The 26,519-nt window shown below is 42.9% G+C and overlaps 1 protein-coding gene across 2 annotated transcripts in view; it reads right to left on the bottom strand.

The window, feature by feature from the left end:
* Window positions 1-644: 644 nt before the first annotated feature.
* The window catches only part of TRIM37 (tripartite motif containing 37), a 291,747-nt gene continuing 265,872 nt past the window's right edge, over window positions 645-26,519 (bottom strand). For both annotated transcript variants that reach the window (XM_073615167.1, XM_073615166.1), the window contains exons 23-25: window positions 18,953-19,102; window positions 9,032-9,110; window positions 645-2,230 (exon numbers count right to left, since the gene is read on the bottom strand). In XM_073615167.1, coding sequence (XP_073471268.1) covers window positions 2,227-2,230; window positions 9,032-9,110; window positions 18,953-19,102 — 233 coding nt within the window. In that variant the 3' untranslated portion in view covers window positions 645-2,226. The remainder of the gene's footprint in view (window positions 2,231-9,031; window positions 9,111-18,952; window positions 19,103-26,519) is intronic.

Below are 26,519 nucleotides of genomic sequence, written 5' to 3' on the forward strand. Positions count from 1 at the left end.
GTGCAACCAAATACTCCAAAAAAAATATACTGTGCAAGTCCAAAAATTGTCCTATGTATGAAAAAAACCCCTGTGAACAAAGGTGTATGCATCCAAACGATCCCAGATAGGTTTGCTGTAGCTGGTGTTAACCGTCTTGAGTGGAACCCCCACTTGTGCCCTCACTCACCGGAACGCCCAACCCCTGCAGGGGTAGTGGGCATGTGAATGTAGATCCAGTAACCGGATTCCTGAACGATCGATGTCCCCCTCACCGACTCCTTCCCACCTGTGTCACCGCTGTCTTTTTAATAGTATCCACCGGGAGGTGTCCATATATATGGAGAAGAGAGGAGCCTCATAGCGTAAATCCAAAAAATTTTTTATTCAACCAATACAGATTACAAATAAAATGAATTAGAATAAAAATGGGAGCTGGCAGTGCTCCGCCGGCTGGCTACAAGCCAATGGCCGCAACAATAGCGTGGTAGCGGCGTGCGTTCCACGGCCTGTCTACCAAAAACCGGATGTATCCACAATCAGAAGCTAGAGCTAGATTGTGTGGAAACTTCTGGTTTTTGGTAGACAGGCCGTGGAACGCACGCCGCTACCACGCTATTGTTGCGGCCATTGGCTTTGCTACAGCAAACCTAGCTGGGACCATACACCATTTGTTCACAGGGGTTTTTTTCATACATAGGACAATTTTTGGACTTGCACAATATATTTTTTTGGAGTATTTGGTTGCACGGAAGATTATCACATTAATTTTCACCATAGAATTTATTCATTTTTGGTATATATTTATTATTTTTTGGATCACTTTTTGGATTGTTCCAACAATCAGAAAGTTTTTTCTTTTTCTGCTGTTTTTAGGTGTCATATCTTTATCAGTGTGATTTATGTTGTTTCAGCTACACCCATATTAGCTTTTATTTTACTTTACATCTTTTGTGGTGATTTGTGCACTTATTAATTTATATGACACACACATTTTAATTCGTTTTTTTAGTTTTTTCACAGGTTTTTCACCAAGATTGATGATACACCTTGTTGCACATACATTTTCTCATGGTGAGATATTTAATAATCATCTGATTTGTGAACAGTGCCAATTCCCCCATTGGATAGCTTGTGTCTGACCACCTGCAATGTCCTTACTTTGTCCTGTAGTGATGTCAAGAGAAACCACAGCTTCCAGCAGGGCTCACACTATCCAATAAACAAAGAAATGTTGGATGGCAACAGCAGTTGCTGTAGCTCTTAAACAGACTAATGAATGAAGTAGTACATCAGTATTAATTTTTTATAGGCGACTCCATCTTATATTGAGTTGCTAGGGGATCTTGAGAAAAATGGAGCAGCTGCACATAGCAACCAGATATCAGAGAAGAACGCGTGAAGCTTGACTTGTGAATACAAATTTCTAACTCATTTAGAGCCATTGTCCAGCTCATTCTGAGTAACATAGCAGCTTGTATGACCTGCTGTGAGCTCCAGATGACTGATTATTGTCTGGAACTGGTAAATACCTATTACAATGTAAGGTGATGGTGTAGATGTTGATGTGCTGAATCATCTGTATGTTCCTCACATGTCATTGGGACTCCATTGAGAAGATATCTGCTTTTTTTACTCATATTATGAACACTGCCACAGCCCTCTCAAAAATATAACTTTCTTATCTTATCTACTTCACAAAAGTAAAAGCATGAAAAGAGAAAGGGACCAAGATAGTGGTAATTGTAGAGTTGGGAACTCTGGTGACAGATCTGGTTAGTGTAGTCCATTACAGATAAACCATTGGGTAGGTCAGATCATCAACTTCCAGCTAAAACTATGGTCCTTTAGGGTTGTACAAACATTTAATGGTTGACCACGGATCAGCACACCATATGTAGAGCCATAAAGGGAATTAATTGCCCCTTTTTATTTCAGGCTGATGAAGACGGATACTCTCTTTTACAGATGTACATCATTTATTTTTCCCTATTTCTGCACTGTGCTAATTACAAGAGAGTTTTATTTGTTCATTCAAATTTACTGCATGTTTAGGATGAAAGGGGTTATTCAGGTGCTTCTTTGATGTGATTTATGAAGGCCTCATGTGTAGCGTTGCTTGTCATACTGCTGTAGGCAACTTAAATAACAGTAAATATGCATCCTACATAGGAGATATCTTTTAAGTAGTCTAGTGTTCAGTCTGAAGTCCTCAGTGAGCGTGAAGTGTTAGGTCCGTCCACCAAATTACCTGGGCCAAAAAGAAAAAAACACCAATAAATGTCATCATAAAAGCAGATGACTTCAGCTCGAATCCATGCAAAAACACCATGACCATTTTCTTACTAAATGCTGATCCTACTCATTACCAGTGTATCATGCCTGTCAGCTCCAATTTACGTCCTTCCTGTAAAGGGGACAAGGAAGGCTCATAAGCTGAACAGCGGTGCCCGCCAATACTCTTCTTCATTGTTTTTTTAGCACTATAAAGAATGGCAGGTCTCCAGGGAAATTCCTCGGCTGGCTTAAATGCTCATAAATCTATGTCTAAATAGGTTAACCTTCCAGTATGAGCCATCATATGCAATGTATGGATACCTCACCAATATTAGACAAAAAAAAAAAAACTAATATTGTTGATAAAATTACTTTACCTTTGACAAAGCTTATATTAAACAATTTGATTATGAAAATGATTTAGTAAAAATTAGCAAGCATTCAGAAATCCAGAGTTTTGTATAAAACAAATGAAATCGCAAAAGAATTTCGCTCCTTTTATCAATAACTTTAAAATGTTGGCAAGGGCATTACAAATGGAGAGTCGAGGGAAACGCTTATTCAAAACTACCTTACACAGGCTAAATTACCTAAGCTTTCCGCTTCGGTGATAGAGGCCCTGGAGGGGGAGTTTTAAAAGGCACTTAAATCCATGGCTACAGGCAAAGCGCCAGGCCCGGACGGTTTCATGGTCAATTATTACCGTACATTTGCCGATACTCTGCTTCCATATCTAACATCATATGCCGACTCGATCTCCGCGCGGGGGGGGGGCCTTTCGCCCGGAGACTCTCCATGCCCACATCACAATACTTCCCAAACCAGGAAAAGATCCAAGCCTTTGCGGTAGCTATCGCCCAATTTCATTGCTGAATCTAGATGCTAAAATGTATGCTAAAGCGATCGTGATCAGATTATTACCCTTACTCCCTCAATGGATTACTAAAGATCAAACGGGATTTATCCCAGGAAGGGAGGCTTGAGACAACTCTCTCAGAACACTATCCCTGATTTCATATATAAAAGACAGTGCTCCCAGCCCACCCTTCTATTATCTATGGATGCTGAAAAAGCGTTTGATAGGGTGGACTGGGAGTACCTGATGTCAACGTTGTCACATCTGGGATTGGGACCAAATATGCTAACAAGAATTTAAGCGTTATATCAGTCACCCTCTGCGCAACTGAGGATTAATGGTAAATTGAGTGAACCTTTCTCCCTGTATAATGGCACCCGACTTGGTTGTTCCCTCTTACTAATCCTCTTCGCCCTTTCTTTAGAACCCTTTTTAGCGACGGTACGTAACGATCCCAATATTCACGGTATTAAAACAGGCACGACGGAACACAAATATGCGGCGTACGCAGACGGCATCTTATTTTACGTTCAACAACCTCTCATTACCCTCCCCAACCTCATGTCAGCCTTTACTAAATTTGGAACCCTTTCTAATTTTAAAATTAATCTTGCTAAATCGGAAATCTTAAATATATCGATCCCCCATAGCACAACCGCGTTACTGAAAACATCTTTTCCCTTCAGTTGGCAACCTCACTCATTAAAATATTTAGGAATATATCTTACACCTAACCCAACCTCTTTGTTTCGTAGGAATTATATACCTTTATTAAACTCAATTAAAACAGATCTACAAAAGTGGACCCAGATGGCTCACTTGTGGCTGGGCCGAATTAGCATTGTAAAAATGAACGTGTTGCCCAGACTGCTCTTCATGTTCCAAATGATCCCCTACAAGATCCCCCCTGGCTTTTTTAAATTAGTACAATCTATAATATGCAAATATATTTGGAACCGTAAATGACCTAGACTTGCTTATAAGTATCTAATTAAGCCAAAGCATGAAGGAGGTTTAGCGATACCGGACTTTAAACGCTATTATCTTGCAATTATACTAAACCGGATATCTGATTGGAAATACCATAAGAATTCCAAACTATGGGTACAGCTGGAAATGGAACTAAGTGGCGTGGACCTGTTTCCTTTAATTTGGATACCTAACAGATTCCGCACATTACCTCACACAACATCGCCACTCACCAAATCGTCCCTAGCAGCATGGGATTCGCTCTGTAAAACACAAAAGTGGCAATACAACTCTCCGCTTATGATATTAACTGGTCATGATTACTTCCCACCAGGGAACATGGACCCGAGATTCAGCAACTGGATATCGGATACTCCTCTTTTGCTACACCAAGTGATCACAGGCACAGGTATCCTCTCTATATCCAGACTAATAACTACGACTCCGATTTCATTTATGGACCAGTGGACATATCATCAACTCTCGCAATTTGTTAAATCCCTTCCGCAGCCCCTGCGATCTGAAACAGAGCTGAATCCAATAGAGAGTCTGCTTAAAGGGGAACTACCACCTGATAAACCCGTTTCATACTTTTATCAAGCTCTGTTGTCTTTGCCTCCTGTATGGCAACAACCATTTATTACTAAATGGGAGCAGGAGCTCCAAAGTTCACTATCAGACTGTCAACGTACCACAATACTTCAATTATCACATACCTCATCCATATCCTCGAAAGCAGCTGAAGCTAACTACAAAGGTGGCACTATACTCCTGTGGTGCTCCATAAAACTTTTCCATCCAAATCGGAGTTTTGCTGGAGGGGATGCGGAGAACGAGGGACTCATGCTCACGTTTGGTGGCTGTGCCCCCTTATTAGACCATATTGGCCCACTGTCTTACATTGGATTAAGGAAATACAGGGTAGTAAAGTTTCTCCTGACCCATGGGTAATACTTTTTCACTGTACAGATGAACCAATAGGGTCATATAAAAAGTCTATCAAACCTCACCTCCTAAACGCAGCTAAGTTGCTTATCCCAAAATTCTGCAAACAACAAAAAATCCCTACGTTACGCCAATGGCTCATAGAGGTAGATCGTATCTACCATATGGAAAGCAGCACGCTCACATTGAGAAACAAATCTGATTTAGCAAATAAAATATGGTCCTGTTGGTTCACCTTTAAGTTTTCAACAGCATACGCAGAAATTATGTCCCAACAGGGGCAGTAGAATAAAGTAGATAGATTTAGAAGGTTGAATCCTAATATGGCTGGATATCTTCCCTTACCCCCCCCCCCCATACCCACTTTCTCTTCTATTTTCTTATTCTTTGCTTTTTCTTCGCTATCCACTTTACATTACAGTACAGTGCCTTATTGCCGGTTATATGAAAGTTATATTACTGAGAGGTATGGATGTCATGGTTACCTCAATATTAATATAGAAATGTATAGCACTGATTGCTGTATAAATGATAATGGTCCCAAAAATGTGTCAAAAATGTCCAATGTGTCCGCCATAATGTTACAGTCATGATAAAAATCGCTGATTGCCGCCATTAAAAAAAAACAATAATAAAAATGCCATAAAACTATCCCCTATTTTGTAAACGCTATAACTTTTGCGCAAACCAATCAAACGCTTACTGCGATTTTTTTTCTACCAAAAATATGTAGAAGAATATGTATCGGCCTAAACTGAGGAGAAAAAAATGTTTTTTAAAATATTTTTTGGGGATATTATAGCAAAAAGTAAAAAATAATGCGTTTTATTCAAAATTGTCGCTATTTTTTTGTTTATAGCGCAAAAAATAAAAACCGCAGAGGTGATAAAGTACCACCAAAAGAAAGCTCTATTTGTGGTAAAAAAAAGGATGTCAATTTTGTTCGGGAGCCACGTCGCACGACCCCGCAATTGTCAGTTAAAGCGACGCAGTGCCGAATCGCAAAAAACGCACTGGTCAGGAAGGGGGTAAATTCTTCCGGGGCTGAAGTGGATAAACAATGCAAAACTTAATTTAAAACAGAACTTGCTTGTTCTAAAGCCACGGGAGTGGACCGAGAATGTGTATGTAATAACAAAATTTAAACTTTAGCTTTGGATAGAGCAGGGACCCTGTCAAGTTTTTTTCTGTTGGTTTCAGTGTCCATTGGGGGAGAAATCCCTAATTTCCAGAGACACAAAAGGACGTAAGAGGAAATATTTGCAAAGTGAGGGAAATCTTGCCTTAAAATAGTTGTCATCTAAATGTCCCCATTGTCAGAATTCCCCTCACTTCCTGTGTCCTGTCATGACAGCAACATGGAATTGGACACTGCTAACCTCTCCCCTAACAGATACTAGTTTCTGATTGTAACACTTAACTGTTTGCTGCTTTGGTTTCTAGTTTGCTTCCATGAATTGGAAGCCCATTGGTTGTCTTATCGGAATGCACAAAAAAGAACAAATGTTCAATAATGAACTGCAACAGACCACAAGGGTCTGAAGAAGTTCTTCCCGACTCAAAAAAAACATGCAGATAGTGATCTCTAAATTTCTGAATCTGCATGGATTAAGTGAAAGTACTGAAATCAGCATAACAGTCTGGCAACTATTTTTTTTCCAGAAGCACAACAGCATTGGCAGTCCTTGTTCCACTCACACAATAGGCCTGCAAAAGCAACCATTTCATCATAGATGCTTTTTTCTCGATAGTGCCGTTTTGTTTTCCAGATGTGTTTTAGAACATACAATTTGTTTGCAACTTTCTACATAATTGTGCCATTTTTAGACAGTTTTTTTTCCATGCTAGTTTTTCTTGACAGACATACACTTGCAAAGCATTTACCCCCCTAAATGGCCAACAAAAACCTATAATCCTAATGCTTCTTTGTCCTACTTACGGTCACCTGCCTGGTTCCTGCCCGATAGTCAACTCTAAAAGGTCTTGGACAGCACCTGCAGCAAATTAGTGTTTCATGTCTGAACAAGTTAAAGGCCAAGTTCACCTTAGGGCCCTTTCACACTGGGGCGGGGGGGTGGCTTCGACGGTAAAGCGCCACTATTGTAATCTGCACTTTGCCGTCGGTATTCGGCCGCTAGCGGGGCGGTCTTACCCCCCGCTAGTGGCCGAGAAAGGGTTAAAAACCACCGCAAAGTGGCTTTGCCGGCGGTATAGCCGCGCTGTCCCATTGATTTCAATGGGCAGGAGCGGTGAAGTCGCAGTATACACGCCGCTCCTTCAACGCTCCGAAGATGCTGCTAGCAGGACTTTTTTTCCCGTCCTGCTAGCGCACTGCTCCAGTGTGAAAGCCCTCAGGGCTTTCACACTGGAATCAAAGCAGCGGCTGTTTCGGGTCAGTTTGCAGGCGCTATTATTAGCGCAATAGCGCCTGCAAACCGCCCCAGTGTGAAAGGGCCCTTTCACACTGGGGCGGTTTGCAGGCGCTATTGCGCTAATAATAGCGCCTGCAAACCGACCCGAAAGTGCTGCTGCTTTGACTCCAGTGTGCAGCGGTGCGCTAGCAGGACGGGAAAAAAAGTCCTGCTAGCAGCATCTTTGGAACGGTGAAGGAGCGAGCTCCTGCCCACTGAAATCAATGGGACAGCGCGGCTATACCGCCGGCAAAGCGCCTCTGCAGAGGAGCTTTGCGGTGGTTTTTAACCCTTTCTCGGTCGCTAGCGGGGGTAAAACTGCCCCGCTAGCGGCCGCATACCGACGATAAAGCGCCGCTTACAATAGCGGCGCTTTACCGCCGACACCACCCCCGCCCCAGTGTGAAAGGGCCCTAAGGAGAATGTTACACCCATATTTAGGGAATAGCATGTAACATGCTCCTATGCACCTGCATCCCACTGCCAGTGCTTCCCACTCCGTGTCAATTTTCAAAAACAGCACGGCTGTGTTAGGCTTCTCTCACATGGCCTTGTCATTCAGTCACAGAGACCTGTGAGTGAAAAAACTGCAAGTACCGTCTTCCACCACATTAAATGTGCATCTATTATTGAATTATTTCTTGAAAGGTGAACTAATATACACTTCTCCAGGATCAGTAAAGTAACTCTGCATTTTGTTGAGCAATCCGCCAAACTTTTTCTGCCTATAAGGGAGTGCTCGCTACCTTGCATTTGGCAAGACTGTTGCTTAAGGGTTGTATGTGTCACAGCGGAGAATGTAGGCATATCACCTAATTGACCATAATCATTCAGTTTCATCATAGGTGTACATGTTGCATATTATCTAAAGAGCCAATTTGATGGCAACTATAGGTTTTTACTGTGATAACCACCACTGCATGAACTGCATTGACTTTATCCCTGTCCATTACTGATAGAGCATTTACCTATGGTCTTGCAGCTAAATTTGAATGGTTTCATGTTATATAAAATACCTGCATTCACCAACACCTTTTTAGTAATCAAGTCAAAGTGATAGGCGGAGAATGGATATTCTAAGATACGTTGCACAGCATGGTTTTAGCTGCTTTTGGTTTTTAGGACAATGTTGTTTGAATTTATCACACTGCGGAAATTGCTTTGACTGGGAGGTATAGTCTAATATCTATTTTTGAATAAATAATGTTGCTTGATTGTAATATAGGTGCTCCTTCACTATATCACCTTATCCAGTTTTGTATTTATTTGCAGGTTAGGGAGCCAGTCTGTTAGTAACACTGCCCTTAGACACAGCTGCAACATTAGTATATCTTTTACTACATTCTGCATATTGGGAAGGTTGTTCCCCTCTGCCTCAAATTTTGTATTTTGTGCAAATCCCAATGAAAGAATCAGTGCCTAGATACAGTTAACACCATATTTCTCACATTCCAGTACTATCCCACGGCACCAGGTTCTTAATTGTTTAATGATATGCACTTAACTCCATCACATCAATCTCATATGTAGGAATGCACAGTACACTGCAACACAAATATTACACAGTATATAAAAATCTAATATATTATTTCACCTTCCACCATCTTCTCCAGCAGCAAAATGAAGGTCTTCTGAGCTTATATTATTGTTATCTGTAAAAGAACAGCCTTGATCTGTATAAATAAAAAACAAAAAAAAAAAGATAAAATTGGTTTCTGTGAAAACAGACCGTAAATATGAATATTTCCACTCTCAACTTGCCTTGGGGCATCATTTACCACTTAACATTCCTATGGTGAAACTTTGTCAAGACATATTTGTGCCATAAATTGCATTCATGGTTTTAGAATTTAGATATAAACTAAATTATTTGGTTGATTGATAGAAAGGGGGACCTTTGCATCTCCCAAAGGACCTAATTTTTACCAGAAAAAAATAAAGATACACTCCGAACCAGATCTATGTTCATTAATCTAAAAGAGGTTTTAAACCCTTGACCAACAAGAGGTAAAGAGAAACACCAATTTGCAGTGAATTCCCTCACCATAGCATAGATGTACACACTCCATTTTTACCAACTTAAAGGATATACAGCATCTCACAAAAGTGAGTACACCCCTCACATTTTTGTAAATATTTTATTATATTTTTTCATGTGACAACACTGAAGATATGACACTTTGCTACAATGTAAAGTAGTGAGTGTACAACTTGTATAACAGTGTCAATTTGCTGTCCCCTCAAAATAACGCAACACACAGCCATTAATGTCTAAACTGCTGGCAACAAAAGAGTAAACCCCTAAAGAAAAATGTCCAAATTGGGTCCAATTAGCAATTTTCCCTCCCCGGTGTCATGGGACTCAGTGTTACAAGGTCTCAGGTGTGAATGGGGAGCAGGTGTGTTAAATTTGGTGTTATCGCTCTTATCCTCCCATACTGGTCACTGGAAGTTCAACATGGCACCTCATGGCAAAGAACTCTCTGAGGTTCTGAAAAAAGAATTGTTGCTCTACATAAAGATGGCCTAGGTTATAAGAAGATTGCCAAGACCCTGAAACCGAGCTGCAGCACGGTGACCAAGACCATACAGCGGTTTAACAGGACAGGCTCCACTCAGAACAGGCCTCGTCATGGTCGACCAAAGAGGTTGAGTGCATGTGCTCAGCATCATATCCAGAGGTTGTCTTTGGGAAATAGACGTATGAGTGCTGCCAGCGTTGCTGCAGGGATTAAAGGGGTGGGGGCCAGCCTGTCAGTGCTCAGACCATACGCCGCACACTGCATCAAATTGGTCTGCATGGCCGTCATTCCAGAAGGAAGCCTCTTCTCTAAAGATGATGCACAAGAAAGCCTGCAAACAGTTTGCTGAAGCAGACGAAGGACATGGATTAGTGGAACCATGTCCTGTGGTCTGATCAGACCAAGATAAACATATTTGGTTCAGATGGTGTCAAGCATGTGTGGCAGCAACCAGATGAAGAGTACAAAGACAAGTGTGTCTTGCCTACAGTCAAGCATGGTGGTGGGAGTGTCATGGTCCGGGGCTGCATGAGTGATGCCGCCACTGGGGAGCTACAGTTAATTGATGGAACCATGAATGCCAACATGTGACATACTGAAGCAGAGCATGATCCCTTCCATTGGGAGACTAGGCTGCAGGGCAGTATTCCAACATAACAACCCCAAACACACCTCCAAAGGCTTGTTCTAAGTGGAACCTGTCCTAATAAACCGCTGTATTGTCTTGGCCACCATGCTGCAGCTCAGTTTCCGGGTCTTGGCAATCTTCCTATAGCTTAGGTCATCTTTATGTAGAGCAGCAATTTTTTTTTCCAGATACTCAGAGTTTTTTTGCCATGAGGTGCCATGCTGAACTTCCAGTGACCAGTATAAGAGATTGAGAGTGATAATACCAAATTTAACACATCTGCTCCCCAATCACACCTGAGACCTTGTAACACTAACGAGTCACATGACACTGGGAGGGAAAATGCCTAATTTGGCCCAATATTGGCATTTTCACTTAGGGGGTTACTCACTTTTGTTTACACTGTTATACAAGCTGTACATTCACTACTTTATATTGTAGCAAAGTGCCATTTCTTCAATTTTATCACATGAAAAGATATAAGAAAATATTTACAAAAATGTGAGGGGTATACTCACTTGTGAGACACTGTATATCCATATTTTAGCCCTTTCAGGGGATAACCATTTGGTTAACCTGTAAATTAAAAATTATAGTATCTGCATGTAGGATGCATATCAATACAGATGTTAACAAACCAACAGATTTTGAAACATAAGTATACTAGAAGCTTCACAAATGGGTAATTTTTATCTGATAATAAGTATAGTTAATCTAAAGTGCCATAAAGCACCATGAGACCCTTAACAGAAGTAGGAGCTGACAGAAATGTAGAAATGACAAAGAGAGTGCAAAGTACATATTGCCATCTAGTGTTTACCATGCAACGGACTTGTCAGAGAAACTATGGTAGTAATAGGCTTCAATGGCAAATTGCTGTAATTGATCATTTATTATCAGTGCAAATAATTAAATGACTGCAAGTAGGCCCAACACTGACAACCAGTTTTTTTGGAGGGAACAACATTGTAGCAGTACCACCAAATCTATGATATAATGTGAAAGAATGCTAAAATCCCTATACTGTAAACAAAAATATACAGGAAAGTCTGAATACTTGTGTGGTGATAACTTAACCATCCATATAAGAAAATATATTTTGTACCACTAAAACAATAAAATAGAATTTCAGGGTAGGGTGCATAAAGAATAGCTAGCAGAAGATGCAACAACTTGATAGGAGATTAAACAAAAAAAAAAAAAATACATTTGAATTTTCGCATTTCCAAGTCAATTGTAACTATGTTATATTTTCCCTAGACTGTTTTTGAACCAGTAAAAATCAGGGATACAAGATCCCTACCTGCCCACAAACAAACGAAAAAAAAAATGCTAAAGTATATTTTCTTTTGTCTTACTTCAGGGGAATGTACAGTATTTATTCGCAGATACAGTAATGGCTAAAAATATTGGCACTCCTGCATTTCTGTCAAATAAAAACCACGTCGCCCGAAATATTGTTGCAATTGCAAATGTTTTGGCATTCTGTTTGTATTGGTATGACACAAAAAAAGTATAGAAACAAAAAGCCAATCTGACACATTCCACGCAAAACTTCAAAAATGAACTGGACAAAATTATTGGCACCCCTTGGAAAAAAATAACAGAGATCAACCGCTTCCTGTAATCAGTGAGTTTCTTACACCTCTCTACTGGAATTTGGGTCCATTCTTGATTCGCCAACTGCTACAGGTCTCTCAGTGTCTAAGGATTCCATTTCCTAACTGCCGTTTTGAGATCTCTCCAAAGGTTAAACCTTTTCTTGGTGCTTTTTGACGTGTGCTTTCGGGCATTGTCCTGCTGTAAGACCCATGACCTCTGATGGAGTCCCAACTTTCTGACACTGGGCCCTACATTGCACTCCAGAATTCTTTGGTAGTCTTCAGATTTCATAATGCCATGGACACGGTCAAGACATCCAATGCCTGAAGCAGCAAAGCATCCCCAAAACATCAGCCAATCTTCACAATGTTTGACTGCAGGGACTGTAGGCTTTCTTTTAACCCTTTCACTGCCAGGTCCGGACGTACAGAAGTGCCCACAGGTGGCCAAGTCAGTACGGCGTACGGACCTCATTTCTCCCTCTCTTATAAGCTTATGGTCACTTCAATGACCATAAGCTTATATCAGAAATGTTCAGCAGACTCTGCTAAACAATTCTATAACTCTGATCAGCAGATTACAACCCGTTGATCAGAGTTATTAACAACTAATGTGACCGCCCCACCCATGCTACCGCCTCCCTTTCCCTTGCCTCTCCACCTCCACCACCCCCTTTCATCTACAACTCCCCCCCCACTCTCTTCTCCTATCCCCTTCACAGATGTGTCCCCCTGCCAGTCAGATCACCCCCCCCCCCAACTGCCCCCGAACCCCCCATTCCATGGCCGCTCTGAGCGGCATCTCTCCTTCCCTTCCCCCAGCCTGCGTCTTCGTGATCTGTCAGGCTGGAGATAACTGCCAGTGAGCAGCGTGGGGGGGGGGGTTGTTATAGCGGTGAGGGCGGGTCTGAAGTTGGGGCTTGGGGGGGCTTTAGTAAACATGTGTTTACTAAACTCCCCCCTATAGAAGAGAGAGCACGTGCAGCGATCACTACTCATCACTGCTATGTGCTCACTGGCAGTTATTATATTGTATATATATATATATATATATATATATATATATATATATACACCACTAGTATTACAATGTATCAGACTGTCATTTTCTGAATGAATGGAATCTCTATACAGATTCTCATACATTCAAGTAAAGTGATACAATGAAAAGGGACTATCTTCAGTTACTTTCTCGGTCTCAAAAAAAAGAGATCAGGGGGTCTGTTTAGACCTCTGATATCTCACCAAACCCCCCACAAAAAAAATGAAATGACTGTAAAAAAAAAAAAAAAAAAAAAAAATTGTAAGAAGTAACATTTTTTAAATAAAAAACACAAACAGTCCAACCTAAGGGTGGGCAACACAGTACACAAAATCTAATAGGTTCAAGGAAGCAACAAAAATTGGGGACTGCCTGCAGCTCATACAGCAACCTAAAAGACCTTATGTCCTAAGCTAAGCACCAGATGAAGCCACAACTTCCACCTGCAGCGAATGTATAAACAGAAGACCAGATGGCAGTCTTGCAAATCTGGGAAACTGCTTCTTTGGGCATCAAGCAACTATCACAAATGTAGCAGAATGCGTCTTAACAGGAGGGGGTAGAACCTGGGCCTTGAGGCGATGATGACCCTTGGGATGATGATCTGTCTTAGTCACCTAGAGAAGGTGGAATGTGGACTGGTGCACCTATACAGAGACATCTGGGATAACAAAAAAGGAAAGTCTTTCTGAAAGAAGCTGTGACTGAGTGATAGACTCACAGCCCAAACTACATCCAGACAATGGAGAAAACTTTCCTTTTGGTTAGTTGAAGCCAGGCAGAGGGATGAAAAAAACAATATGCTTAGGCAGGAAGGAAGGCTTTGGCTTTAACTCCACCTTGTCCTTATGCAAAACAAGGAAAGATTCCTTGCAAGATAAGACCACCTGTTCAGCCAGTCACTGAGCACAAGTGAATACCACCTACTGATTGTTCAATAAAAAATTGACACAGAATGGACTAACAGTGTAAGGTACGATTACAAGTGAGTGACAGTTTTTCAGTCTCACAGAGATGTACATCTAAACAAGCAGTAAATGAAGGGTTTAAGAACAATAAACAGTTATAACCAATCAATTGGTTGCTGACCCTTTGAAGTATTCAAATACTACACATCCCCATAAAATGGGGTTATGGGGGAGGGAGGTACACCCCAGGGGTGTATGGCACCTAATAGGGCGTGTCCCCTCTTAAGCCATTTTAGGGCACGATAGTGTGGCTGCACTCGATGATAGTCCATTCCATTGATGACTTGTTAAAGTTCAGGATTCATCCAAGCCACTGTAATATCTGGGCAGTTAAAACCACATTGCCTCACTGATAATCTCCTGTCGAGGAAACAATCGGTGCAAGCCACATTGTTGTGCAAGAAGTTCTACAACAACAAGATCTCAGCAGGACCAGCACCTTGATGAAAATCTGAGATGTAGATGTAAGGTCAAAAGGCAGAACCACAATCTGGTAGGGTATAGGTCCCAGCACAATGTATAGGAAAAGCTGATACACTGGAAAGAGGGGGACATGTAGGTACACATCCTTAATGTCAACAAAAAGCTAGAAAGTCTCATTGATGCAGGGTGGCAATTATGCAGGGTGGATTCTATATAGATATTCAGTGCCTTGATCCAAAATGGGGCCAGGATGCCCCTTTTGGGTTTGGAAACAGTGAACACATTGGAGTAAAACCCTCAAAGACATTCTGCCAGAATTAGGATAACAGCACCTGGATTTAGACCTGAGAGTGCTTGATGGAGATCTGCTAATGGTGCAGGACCCATTTTTTTTCCGCATCTGAATCGCATTGCATGGGTGTTCACACCCGGGTTTCATCAATCTAACATTGACACCCGCAGCAGATGACATGGATGCCGTGTGATCGCTATGCAGTGTGATGCGGGGCAATGCAGCAGTTCTTTTGCAATTCCCTCAAAGCATCAGTGTGAACCAGGGCTGAACGTACAGTAATTACTCCGATCACGGTTTTCCTACATTATCCCTGATTTCCACATCTCCAATCAGATCTGTTTTATTTGTAATTAGTAGTTCTAGTGGAGCATTATTTCTACCTGGAGCATTCACCAATTGACACCTGAAGTTGTCCTATAAGACATTTAAGAAATGACCAGCCTTAAATAAGTGAGCAGTCCCCTCTGCCCAGTCAATATCTGAATAATTTAAGTCCCCCATTATAACATTGCCCCGCCTCATCACCATTCCTACCAGATTTCTCCTTGTCCTTCAAGTTGGGGGCCTGTAGCATACACCCGCTAATAATTTCCCATTTGTGTTATCCCTTTGAAGCTGCAGCCATGGGGATGCCACCTCCCCCCTTGCCTCATTAGCAATGTTGTTCCTTGTGTTCACTAGCAAAACATTCTTGACATACAGCAGCCCCCCCATCTACTTGCTTTCTTGTCCCTCCAATAGAAAAAGTACCCCATGAGAATCGCAAGCCAGTCATGTGAACCATCAAGCAAATTTTCTCATATACCAATGAAATCTAAATTCTCATGTATCAGCAGCTCGAGGTTCTTCCATTTTGTTAGATAAACTTCTAGCATTTGTAAACATGCCCTTTAGGTTTGTATGGGTGCATATTATTTTCTCCTTGTTCGTCCTGAGGCTGCAATTGGATTCTGCCAACCGTGGCCTTAGGTACTCTAATTACATTTCCAATATCACCCCCAGTGGCACTCTCTGAACTTCGCTCACTGCCAGCAATACCTTTCTTTGATCCCTCCTCTCCATTCTTTAATCTAGTACTTTAATCTAGTGTCCTCTGTATGTTTATGGACAAGAGACATATGTGAAACATGAGATGGGAAACTTCCAATGGCCCGTCACAACTGTACCTTAAAGCTACAACCATTTGTTCCACTCTACCAAGTGATCATCTGCAGCAGTAGCAAGAACCAAGATGTGGTAAAGCGCAGGGCCTGAAAGCAAGAACAGAGCTCCAGAGAGGGCTTAGAAACATTTTTTTGGTTGTGTTCTTAATATCAAGTACAACATCAACTATCGGTGAGACACTGCCAGATACACAGTGGGGCAGCCCACTTTTTAACAACGTTCTCTTTAAACAAGAGCAAGGCTACTAAAATACTTGGAGAGAGCAGACAATCTTCATAGGGGAAAACTTGGAACAGCAGGTACTCTTGGAATGTCTTTGTGGTCTTAGGGGCTCTAAAGACTGGGAATAGCACAGGTAGAAGCAAAAGGAAACACTAGCTTCAGAGTGGTGCACACAGCAACAATAAGTGCAAATACAGTCTTTTAATTTGGGAGTAATGGCAGAAGACTGACTTTTTAGATGGAAGCTTGTTAGGTCAACACTGAAGCAACTCAGGATCAAAGTCTCAGTAGCTGATGGCTCAGGGGCAGTGGGTTAATCAGATACAGAATCTGTGAGAGAAAGCACTGAACTGTGCAGTGAGATTCAGGAAATAACTGGGTTATTTGGACGATCGAGTCTTGCATGGCTGTAGTAAAAACCTCAAATGACAGGACAGAGGAACCGGCCACATATAATGGAACTAAGAAAGACCAAGCTGAATAGACTGAAGCAGAGGGCAATGGGATTCCAGGCTGCAGACAATCAACATATAAACAGACGTACTGTACGCAGCACCGCAAACATCAGAGTGACAGCTGTGGGTACAGGGGGCTGTCCACCATGTGCCTAGAATCAGACCTACTGCGACTGCATGGCAGTAAAGCAACATAAAGCTCAGGGTACAAGGTAAAGCCTCACGTAGTCATAACATTTAGATAGCTGTAGCAATTTGGGAAGAGTGGTCGGAGGTGACCAAAGTTATTGCAGGTGGCAGCAAAAATGGGTCAAAAATTAAGTTCCTTGTTGACATGCAAAGCAGAAGCAGCAGCAAGGAAATGCTTCCATAACACTGTATGTGGAGAGTGAAAGACTTCACGCAGTGGATGTCATCAGCATTCAGCTCCATACCATTAACCCCTTTTCCCTAGTGGAAAACAGTGGTAAATAGGAAATTTGGAAAGATCTAGAGAGCTGTGTACTCAAGGCAGCTCGCAGTGCTCGGCCCAACTAGCCAACTCAACAGTAAGAGTGTTCAGAAAGAGGGCAAGCACTGAGGTAATACTAGTGACTCTGGACTTGGAAAAAGCACTTGGCAGCCAACTTTTCTCCACAACGGAGACTGGAAGGCACCCTACACAAAACCCATTGTCTAGATTATCTACACAATGTCCAGTGCAGTGGTGTCTGGATGTGCCACTCCAAAAGCCAGGCTGAGGAAGGATAGATATCTGCAGTAGGAGAGACCAGCTGTAGCAGCAGTGTAGAAAAGAGCCATGAAGAAAAAAAAATGTCAAAGAGTAAAACAAAGTGCTAGTGAAAATGTTAATCCATTACACAGCAAAGCTGAAGAGAAGATGTCCACCACTCCTAGGACACCAACAAAAACTGAGGCATGCTGGTAGTAGGAGGAGTTATCCTGACCTACAGTTTGTCCGTTTCCAATACTCCTGTAGGCAGCAATATAACCCAATTAAATTAGCTTTCCCTTTCAAACAAATTTATTCCTATTCCATATATACTCACAAATATCTTGTTACTCAAAAGGTTGAAAAATGCAGTATTGTAGATAGTCTTGCTGACAGAGAGCCTGACATCTTTATCCAAAAGGCCTTTTCTGTGTACAGTACAATTACTTTTATGCAACTGTTGACACCAAAAGTGTAAAGTGTCCTGAACCTTTAAAAAACATGGAACATATAACACTATTTACAAAGGTTCCCCACACAGTGCATTGTTACCAGCCATTTCAAGGTAAGAGGCTTACAGTGTGCCCACATTTTCAGCAACTGCACAGGAAAAAAAATGCATTTTTGATCTTCACTCTTGTGATCACACAACACACATATGCTGCCTTACCGTGGTTGTCATGACGATCAATGGCCACTAAATCAATCACACACACGCAGGCCAAGCTCCTAAAACCTCTACCTTCACATACATTTGTCAACATTAATAAAGTTCATAATGTACCTATAAAACAGGCTACAACTTATGTACACTAGATGCACTTGTGTCTTTTTTCAATCTGACCAACTATGTAACTGACTTTTAATGGCATGAGGTATACTGCCAATTTGTTTTGGCTTGCTATTCAATCAATCTGAACAAAAGTGGGTGCACTGAAAACGAATCAGCAGTTCTACATTAAGACCCCTTTCACACTGGAGCGTTTTGCAGGCGCTATAGCGTTAAAAATAGCGCCTACAAACAGCCCCAAAACAGCTGCTCCATTCACTCCAGGGTAAAAGCCCGAGGGCTTTCACACTGGAGCGGTGCACTGGCAGGGCATCAGAAAAAGTCCTGCCAGCAGCTTCTTTGGAGCAGTGAAGGAGCGGTGAACTCACTGCTGCTCCCCATTGAAATCAATGGGACAGCGCTGCGATACCGCCGGCAAAACGCAGCTCTGGCGGCATTTTGCGGGCGGATTTAACCCGTTTTTAGGCGCTAGCGGGGGTTAAAACCGCCGCTAGTGGCCGAATAGCGCCTCTAAAACAACAGTAAAGCGGAGCTAAAAATAGCGCCGCTTTACCGCTGACGCCCGGGCGTCGGCAGTGTGAAAGGGGTCTTAGAACCAACTATCATTTCACTAGAAAATCTATAATCATAACAAAAACGATTGCAACAGAAAATGTATAATCAATTTAACAAAACAGAAATGCACTCTCTCACCTTCAACTGAAGGTTGCGTTGTGAATGTTTCATTGAAGCCAGCGCAGTTAAGGCTTTCCTCCTGTTCCTCATTTTCTGTATCGCATTCAATGTCACTGTCACTGCTCATGCCTGGCAAAATGTGAAGAATGTGCTTGGAACACACTGTAGCTGTCAGATTTAAAAAAAGTTAGGATCAGAACAAAAAATCTTGAAGACCAATCAAAAGGGCATACAGTCTGAAATATATTATCTTCTGTTTATTCAGCATAGTATTGCATAATGTATAGTAATGCATTCTGAGCAACTCGAAGGGATGAAGCACTGAAAATGTTAATTCAGTAATCTTGCAAATGAGACTAAATAGTACAGTAGAACACATCACGCTGCAGTGACTAAGCGTGAAAAACGTCTCTTATACCATGTAGACCTTCTCTAAATGCCAACACCTACACACTTTTCACATGCTGCAGATAGGGATGGATGCTGGCACCTTAATATAAGTTCTCTACTACAAGCCATCAGTCATTGAAATTTAAATGAGTGCAGAGGTGGAAGAATGCAGAGATTTAGCAAGAAATAAATAAAATACACTTTTGTATTACAGATCACTTACAAAACCAGGATGCGTGCAGCTAAGACAGCCAGCAAACAATAGATGTTGTTAGGAATTGTTGAAGAATTGCCTACTGGGTAAGCTTTGTGATTGAGATCTCACTAATGTTTCCCTAGTATTTGAGGCTCCTAAAGAGGCTCATGTATGCGCTTGATGGAGCAAGTTTCAGCACACAAAAATTAAATTTTGATTAATGCTTGGGAACATTATGTTATGCTTTCCACCTGCAGCTTGTATATTTACATACAATGTATGGGGTCACAAAGTGAAGTTAGCTTTAAGCACTTTTTATGATACAGCTCAGCTGAAAGCTTTTTCCGCAGTTATAATTTGCAGGCAGTGAAAGCTGGAGTGCCCCATTCTTACCCACCTGGATAGCCTACAAAGCCAGGTGCTGTGGGTAACAGAGAACAATAGCCATAGTCCAGACCAGGGGTAGGCAAACTTAGGAGCACAATGTGCCGAAAAACGTTTTCAAAGAAATTGAGCGTGCAGATTTTATAACAAAAAAATTTCAACTTCATACTCTCAATCACGAAAAGGATTTTTTATAAAGTAAATGCTGTAAACTACTTTAGTAGTGAGAAATTAACATCCTTCACTTTCACGCCTCAGATCAGCCCCAATTCATGCACCTTCACACCTCAGATCACTGTCCCCCCTGCAAATCTGTCCCACCACTGTAACCCCCTGCACATTTGCCCCACCACTGTACATCTGCCCCACCACTGTACTGCCCTGCACATCTGCCTCACCACTGTATCCTCCTGCTCATCTGCTCCACCACTGTACCCTTCTGCTCATCTGCCCCACCACTGTACCCCCTGCTCATTTGCTCCACCACTGTAACCCCCTATACATCTGCCCCACCCATGTAACCCCTTGCACATCTGCCCCACCACTGTACTAACATCCACATCTGCCCCACCACTGTACCCCCCTCATCTGTCCCACCACTGTACCCCTTTTCTCATCTGCCCCACTACTATACCTCCATGCACATCTGCTCCATCACTGAACCATCTTCTCATCTGTCCTAACACTGAACTTATCTGCTCATCTGCCCCACCACTGTAACCCCCTCTCATCTGCCCCAAGACTGTACCTCCTGCACATCTGTCCCACTAATGTACATCCTTTCTCCTCTGCCCCAACACTGACCCCTCCCCCATCTCTCCCACCACTGTAACCCCCTTCTCATCAGCCCCACCACTGTACCCCCAGTGCTTTTCTGTCCCACCGCTGAACCCCCTTCTCATCCCTCCCACCACTGTATCTCCTGCACATCTGCCCCACCACTGTACCCCCCCTTGTTCTTCTGTCCCACCACTGTAACCCCCCTACTCATCTGCCCCACCACTGTACCTCCATGCTCTTCTGTCTCACTACCAAATTACCTTCTCATCTGTCCTAACACTGAACCCACCTGCCCCACCACTGTACCCCCCTCCTCTTCTGCCCCACCACTATAACCCCCTGCTCATCTGTCCCACCAATACACCTCCTATCACATCTGCCCCACTGCTCTACCCCCCTGCTTATCTGGCCGAACACTGAACCCCCCAGCTCATCTGGGCCAACACTGAACCCCTCAGCTCATCTGGCCCAACACTGAACCCCTCAGCTCATCTGGCCCAACACTGAACCCCCCCCAGCTCATCTGGCCCAACACTGAACCCCCCCAGCTCATCTGGACCAACACTGAACCCTCCAGCTCATCTGGACCAACATTGAACCCCCCAGCTCATCTGGCCCAACACTGAACCCCCCAGCTCATCTGGCCCAACACTGAACCCCCCAGCTCATCTGGCCCAACACTGAACCCCCCAGCTCATCTGGCCCAACACTGAACCCCCCAGCTCATCTGGCCCAACACTGAACCCCCCAGCTCATCTGGCCCAACACTGAACCCCCCAGCTCATCTGGCCCAACACTGAACCCCCCAGCTCATCTGGCCCAACACTGAACCCCCCAGCTCATCTGGCCCAACACTGAACCCCCCAGCTCATCTGGCCCAACACTGAACCCCCCAGCTCATCTGGCCCAACACTGAACCCCCCAGCTCATCTGGCCCAACACTGAACCCCCCAGCTCATCTGGCCCAACACTGAACCCCCCAGCTCATCTGGCCCAACACTGAACCCCCCAGCTCATCTGGCCCAACACTGAACCCCCCAGCTCATCTGGCCCAACACTGAACCCCCCAGCTCATCTGGCCCAACACTGAACCCCCCAGCTCATCTGGCCCAACACTGAACCCCCCCAGCTCATCTGGCCCAACACTGAACCCCCCCAGCTCATCTGGCCCAACACTGAACCCCCCCAGCTCATCTGGCCCAACACTGAACCTCCCAGCTCATCTGGCCCAACACTGTACCTCCTCGCTCATCTGGCCCAACACTGTACGTCCCTACTCATCTGGCCCAACACTGTACCCCCCTGCTCATCTGGCCCATCACTACCCTCCTGCTCATCTGGCCCATCACTGTACCTCCCTGCGCTTCTGTCCCACTGCTGAATCCCCTTCTCATCTCTTCCACCACTGTACCCTCCTGCATATCTGCACCACCGCTTAACCTTCTTCTCATCTATGATATGCGTAATATGCAGAGTGGTGAAAGGAAGCAGTGATGAGACATCTACCTGTCCTGGCACACTCATCCTGCTGATCCACCTCTCGCAACCAGCTCACATGCTTATATGTGATGTCACATACAAGCATTTGGAATGGATGTGCAATGATGAGCTCAGGTCAGGGGCATTTTCTGAAAGCAGTGGGTCTGTGTGCAGGATCATACGTTAGGCCCCCGCAGCTAAGAAAAAGTGGTTGGGTGCGATCCTCATTGCGCTGTATATTGGCTGTGGCTTAAAGGGACACAGAGTGCAGGGGTTCAGTAGTAAGTGATGCAAAGGTTCAGGAATAATTTCAACAAAGTTCCCAGAAGCTCAACAGTTATATTCCACACCAAACTGTCACCTTATTGTGGTTTTCTCAATCAGTGAAGTCCCTTCTTTCTGAGATTGGTAGTGGCAACCAAGCGAGTCATCTTCCTCCAGATGGTGGACGAGGGTAGCAGGACTGCGATTGGCTTTGGCAGTGGCCAAGACAGTCCTCCTCCTGGAAACAGGGACCGTCCCCTCGTAACAGAACTGCACCCAATCTGTTCCCCATCACAAAAGCTGACGATCGCAGCTACAGCAAAGTTAGAGAACCAAACAAGGTTTCCCATCTTTTACAATGTGTGGGGGCACAGTGCCTCCCCCTCAGTGCAGGTGCGGCGTGGGGAATTCTGAAATTGGAATGCATTAGTGTCTCACTGACACTTCCCTGAGCTGCTCTGCTGATGGGGAGGGAGTCTAGTGCCGGCAAAAGAGGCTTTGCGTGCCACGGGGTTGCCTACCCCTGGTCTAGACAAAAATGATGTTGCATATATTTTCAGCAGTAAAGTGAAACAAAGGAATCCTACCACAATAACTTTATTTTCTTACCTGATAATTTTATAGTATATGTTCATTTTTTATTACAGAAAGAACTTAGGCGAGCCCAATAATTTTGTCAATAGCACAAGTGATAGCTTACACACTCAAACCTGTCATGAGAGTAAAATGGGGTGGAAATTACACTGCTTATCTTCTTGCAAAATTGCTAATTAGACTGTCATGTTAATCTACTTGCTGTAACATTTTCTGAAGAACGGAGTCAGAAAAAGCAAGTAAATAAGGAATTATGATTTAGTTGCTGAATATTTCTTTATGGTCTATTACATAGGAGACCGATAAACTAAGGAGCAGACAGGGAACTAACCGTAGCCGAAAGTAAAATGCTTCTGTAACCGTGCAACAGGATATGAAAAGGGGGTAACGTATTTCACAAGGACAGAATTCCTACAGGGTTCTGGAGACACTCAGTAACCTTTCACCGATTGGTGGATGTGTCATAGAGGAGATTGCTGCTTGCAGGCATTCTCTGGACAATAAGTATGTTTCAAGCAGGCAAAAGGAGGACTGCTCATAGGGGTCAGCAGTTCCACATGTATGAGGGTTTCCAGTAAGCAGCTGCCTTTTTTTTCTGTGGCATCTTGGTCAAGGTGGAGAACCATGTGAAAAGTCAGGCACTTCCCTGGATTTGATACTGCAAATCGAGGAAACTCTAGTACAGCGTTGACAACTATTACAGACATAAGGAAGGGAAAAAGTAAAAAAAAAAAAAAAAAAAAAAAAAGTTTAAGTTCCATGGTATAAGCCTGCAACTGCCTTATGTGCAATGTTGGGGGGGGGGGGGGGGGGGGGGGCTGTGTCGGTCGATTGCAGGTTGTGGATATGTATTGTCGTAGGCACTATATTGCGGTTTATAGAAAAGGCTGCTCTAGTGACATACATGGCATCCTGTTCACCATAAGCGTGCTGATTACCTCAAAGATGCACCCCATATCTGTTAGGAGTAAGTAAGCAAGCATATTTCATACCTGGCTGATCCCTGTTAAAGCAGAAAATCAATGTAGCAGTTTTCACAAATACAGAGATCCTCGCTGTCTTTTGGGTCCCATAACTGAGCAGCTGCCCTGCTGCATAAAAACCACAGGGGGTTTCAGATATAGGCTCCTTGTAATTTTGAATGAATGCAAGGCATTCTCTGGTTGGACGAGATGGAGATTGTGGTGTGGCACCTGTGCCAAGCAAGCGACCCCCTGAAGTTACTATGCAGTAGGGTAGCTGCTCGGCACAGGACCTGACAGAGAGAGAAACAGTAGTGTTTCTAAGTTTCCACAGAGATTGGTTCAGCTTGGACCACTGCAAGTATGCATAATCTACACCTGGACAATGTAACCATGCCAAAAACAAAAAAAACAAAACAAAAAAAACAAGCACTGTTTGAACAGCAAGCAACAACAGCAAGATGTATTGTAAATTACAAAGACTTTTATGAATTTTTTTTTTTTTTTTTCAATCTCTTTATATCATATAAAATTGAAAAAAAAAAAAAAGTCAAGACACTTCTCAACGTTACATCATATATTACAAATATCATTTTTCCCCTGCCCACCCCACCCCTCCTCTCTGGGCATAATTTCTACCTTCATGCCCCTAACGTTACCTTATCTCACTTCCTCTCCCCTTCATTATACTCCCACCTTTTCAGCAAAACTTGTTGTGTGCTTAAACATAATCCAATCACTCCACTTCTCTTCAAACCCTACCCATCCCTCCTCCCCACTAAATCTGAGGTACTCCATACTACACATTTAATTAACTTTATTGCCCCAACTCCTCATTGTAAGGCTTTCTGGATCCTGCCAATGTCTAGCGATTAAGCTATTAAGCTTTTAGCCACGTTTAATAGCTGAGGGACCAATATTCTGATATAGTGTTTAGTTGAAATTCTGGTCCGATGAAACAAGCACCCCCACGGGTCCTCTGCCATTTCAATTTTAGTTATATCCTTTATTAATTGCAGTACATCTCTCCAATATAATTAAATTTTTGGGCAGGTCCACCAAATGTGGGTCATGGTTCCTAATTCTTTGCACCTCCTCCAACATAGTTCGAAGTCTCCCTTTGATATTTATTTGCCTTATCTGGAGTTATAGACAAACGTGCTAGACTTTTATAACTCATTTCTATAGTATTACTATCAATTGACGTAACATGTGCCATTCTCAATATTTTCCCCACCTCTAAATCATTCACTCGTGTTCCTAGTTCTTCTTCCCACTTACAGATATATGGCGGCCTTTCCAGCCCCTTCTTTCCCATCAAAATTTTGTATATTCTAGAGATCCCCTTCTTTCTTACTGTGGCCGAGCATAACTGCTCAAGCGGGAGTAGGTTCTCTACAGACCGAAACAAACAGAAGGGGAAGGGGGAAAAAGGAAAAACTCCCCAACCCTGAAATAGCTATCAAAGGGAGAAGCGACCACGTAATTATGATCAAATGGAAAAACCTTTATTAGAAAAAAGCATAAGGACAATGATAGAAAATGGGGGGGGAGAGAAAAAAGGAGCCCACATGCGTGACAACCACGCAGGTGGGGTCCACTCCGCCACAATATCAAAAGTGCGTGGATAGCAATTTACAAAAAATAGACTGTGAACATGACATAAAATAACTTTGGGTTGTTTTTATTCTGGGGCCTACTCCCATTGCCTCTAAGGTATCTTGCATAAAACCCCAGTCTACGCTGTTGAACGCTTTTTCAGCATTTATTGACAGCAGCAGACTGGGGGACTTAGTTTCTTTTATTTTCTGTATCACCAGAAGTGTTCCAATTTCATTATCCCTACTTTCTCTTCCTGGTATGAACCCTGCCTGATCCGTGTGTACCAAATTGTTCATTACTGTTTTCATCCTTCCTGCCAGTACTTTCGCAAATAACTTAGTGTCGGCATTCAGCAATGATATAGGTCTATAACTAGAACAGGGTGAAGCATCTTTCCCTTCCTTTGGTATTATAGTTATTGCTGCCTCTAAGGCCTCCTTACACATCTCCAATTTAGTTCCTATCCCATTTATATATGAGCAAAGTTTGGGGATTAAAATTTCTTTAAACTTTCTATAGTATAGTGTCGTCAGCCCATCTGGGCCTGGGCTTTTCCCTGTAGGTATGTCATTTAAGATTTTTATTATCTCTTCCTCTGTTACGGGGTCCTCTAGGGATCTGATCTTATCTTCCGAGATTTTATTTAGGCCTATTTCTTTTAGGAATGCCTTCGTTTTTGCCTTACTCTCTTTAGCCTGCTCTGATGGTTCCTTCTGATTGATCGCATATAATTTACCATAATATTCCTGGAATGTCCTGGCTATGTCTGGTGTATAATAAACCGTTACTCCGGTACCGGTTTGTATTTTCTCTATGTAATTTAGTGTTATTTTCTTTTTTTTTTTAATTCTGGCCAGGGACTTACCAGTCTTGTTTCCCCATAGGTACTTTTCCCTCTTAATTCTATTATAAGCCATTCGAGTCTCCTGCTCAG

Source organism: Aquarana catesbeiana, linkage group LG02 (assembly GCF_042186555.1).
Source record: "Aquarana catesbeiana isolate 2022-GZ linkage group LG02, ASM4218655v1, whole genome shotgun sequence".
In the NCBI taxonomy this organism is placed as follows: domain Eukaryota; kingdom Metazoa; phylum Chordata; class Amphibia; order Anura; family Ranidae; genus Aquarana; species Aquarana catesbeiana.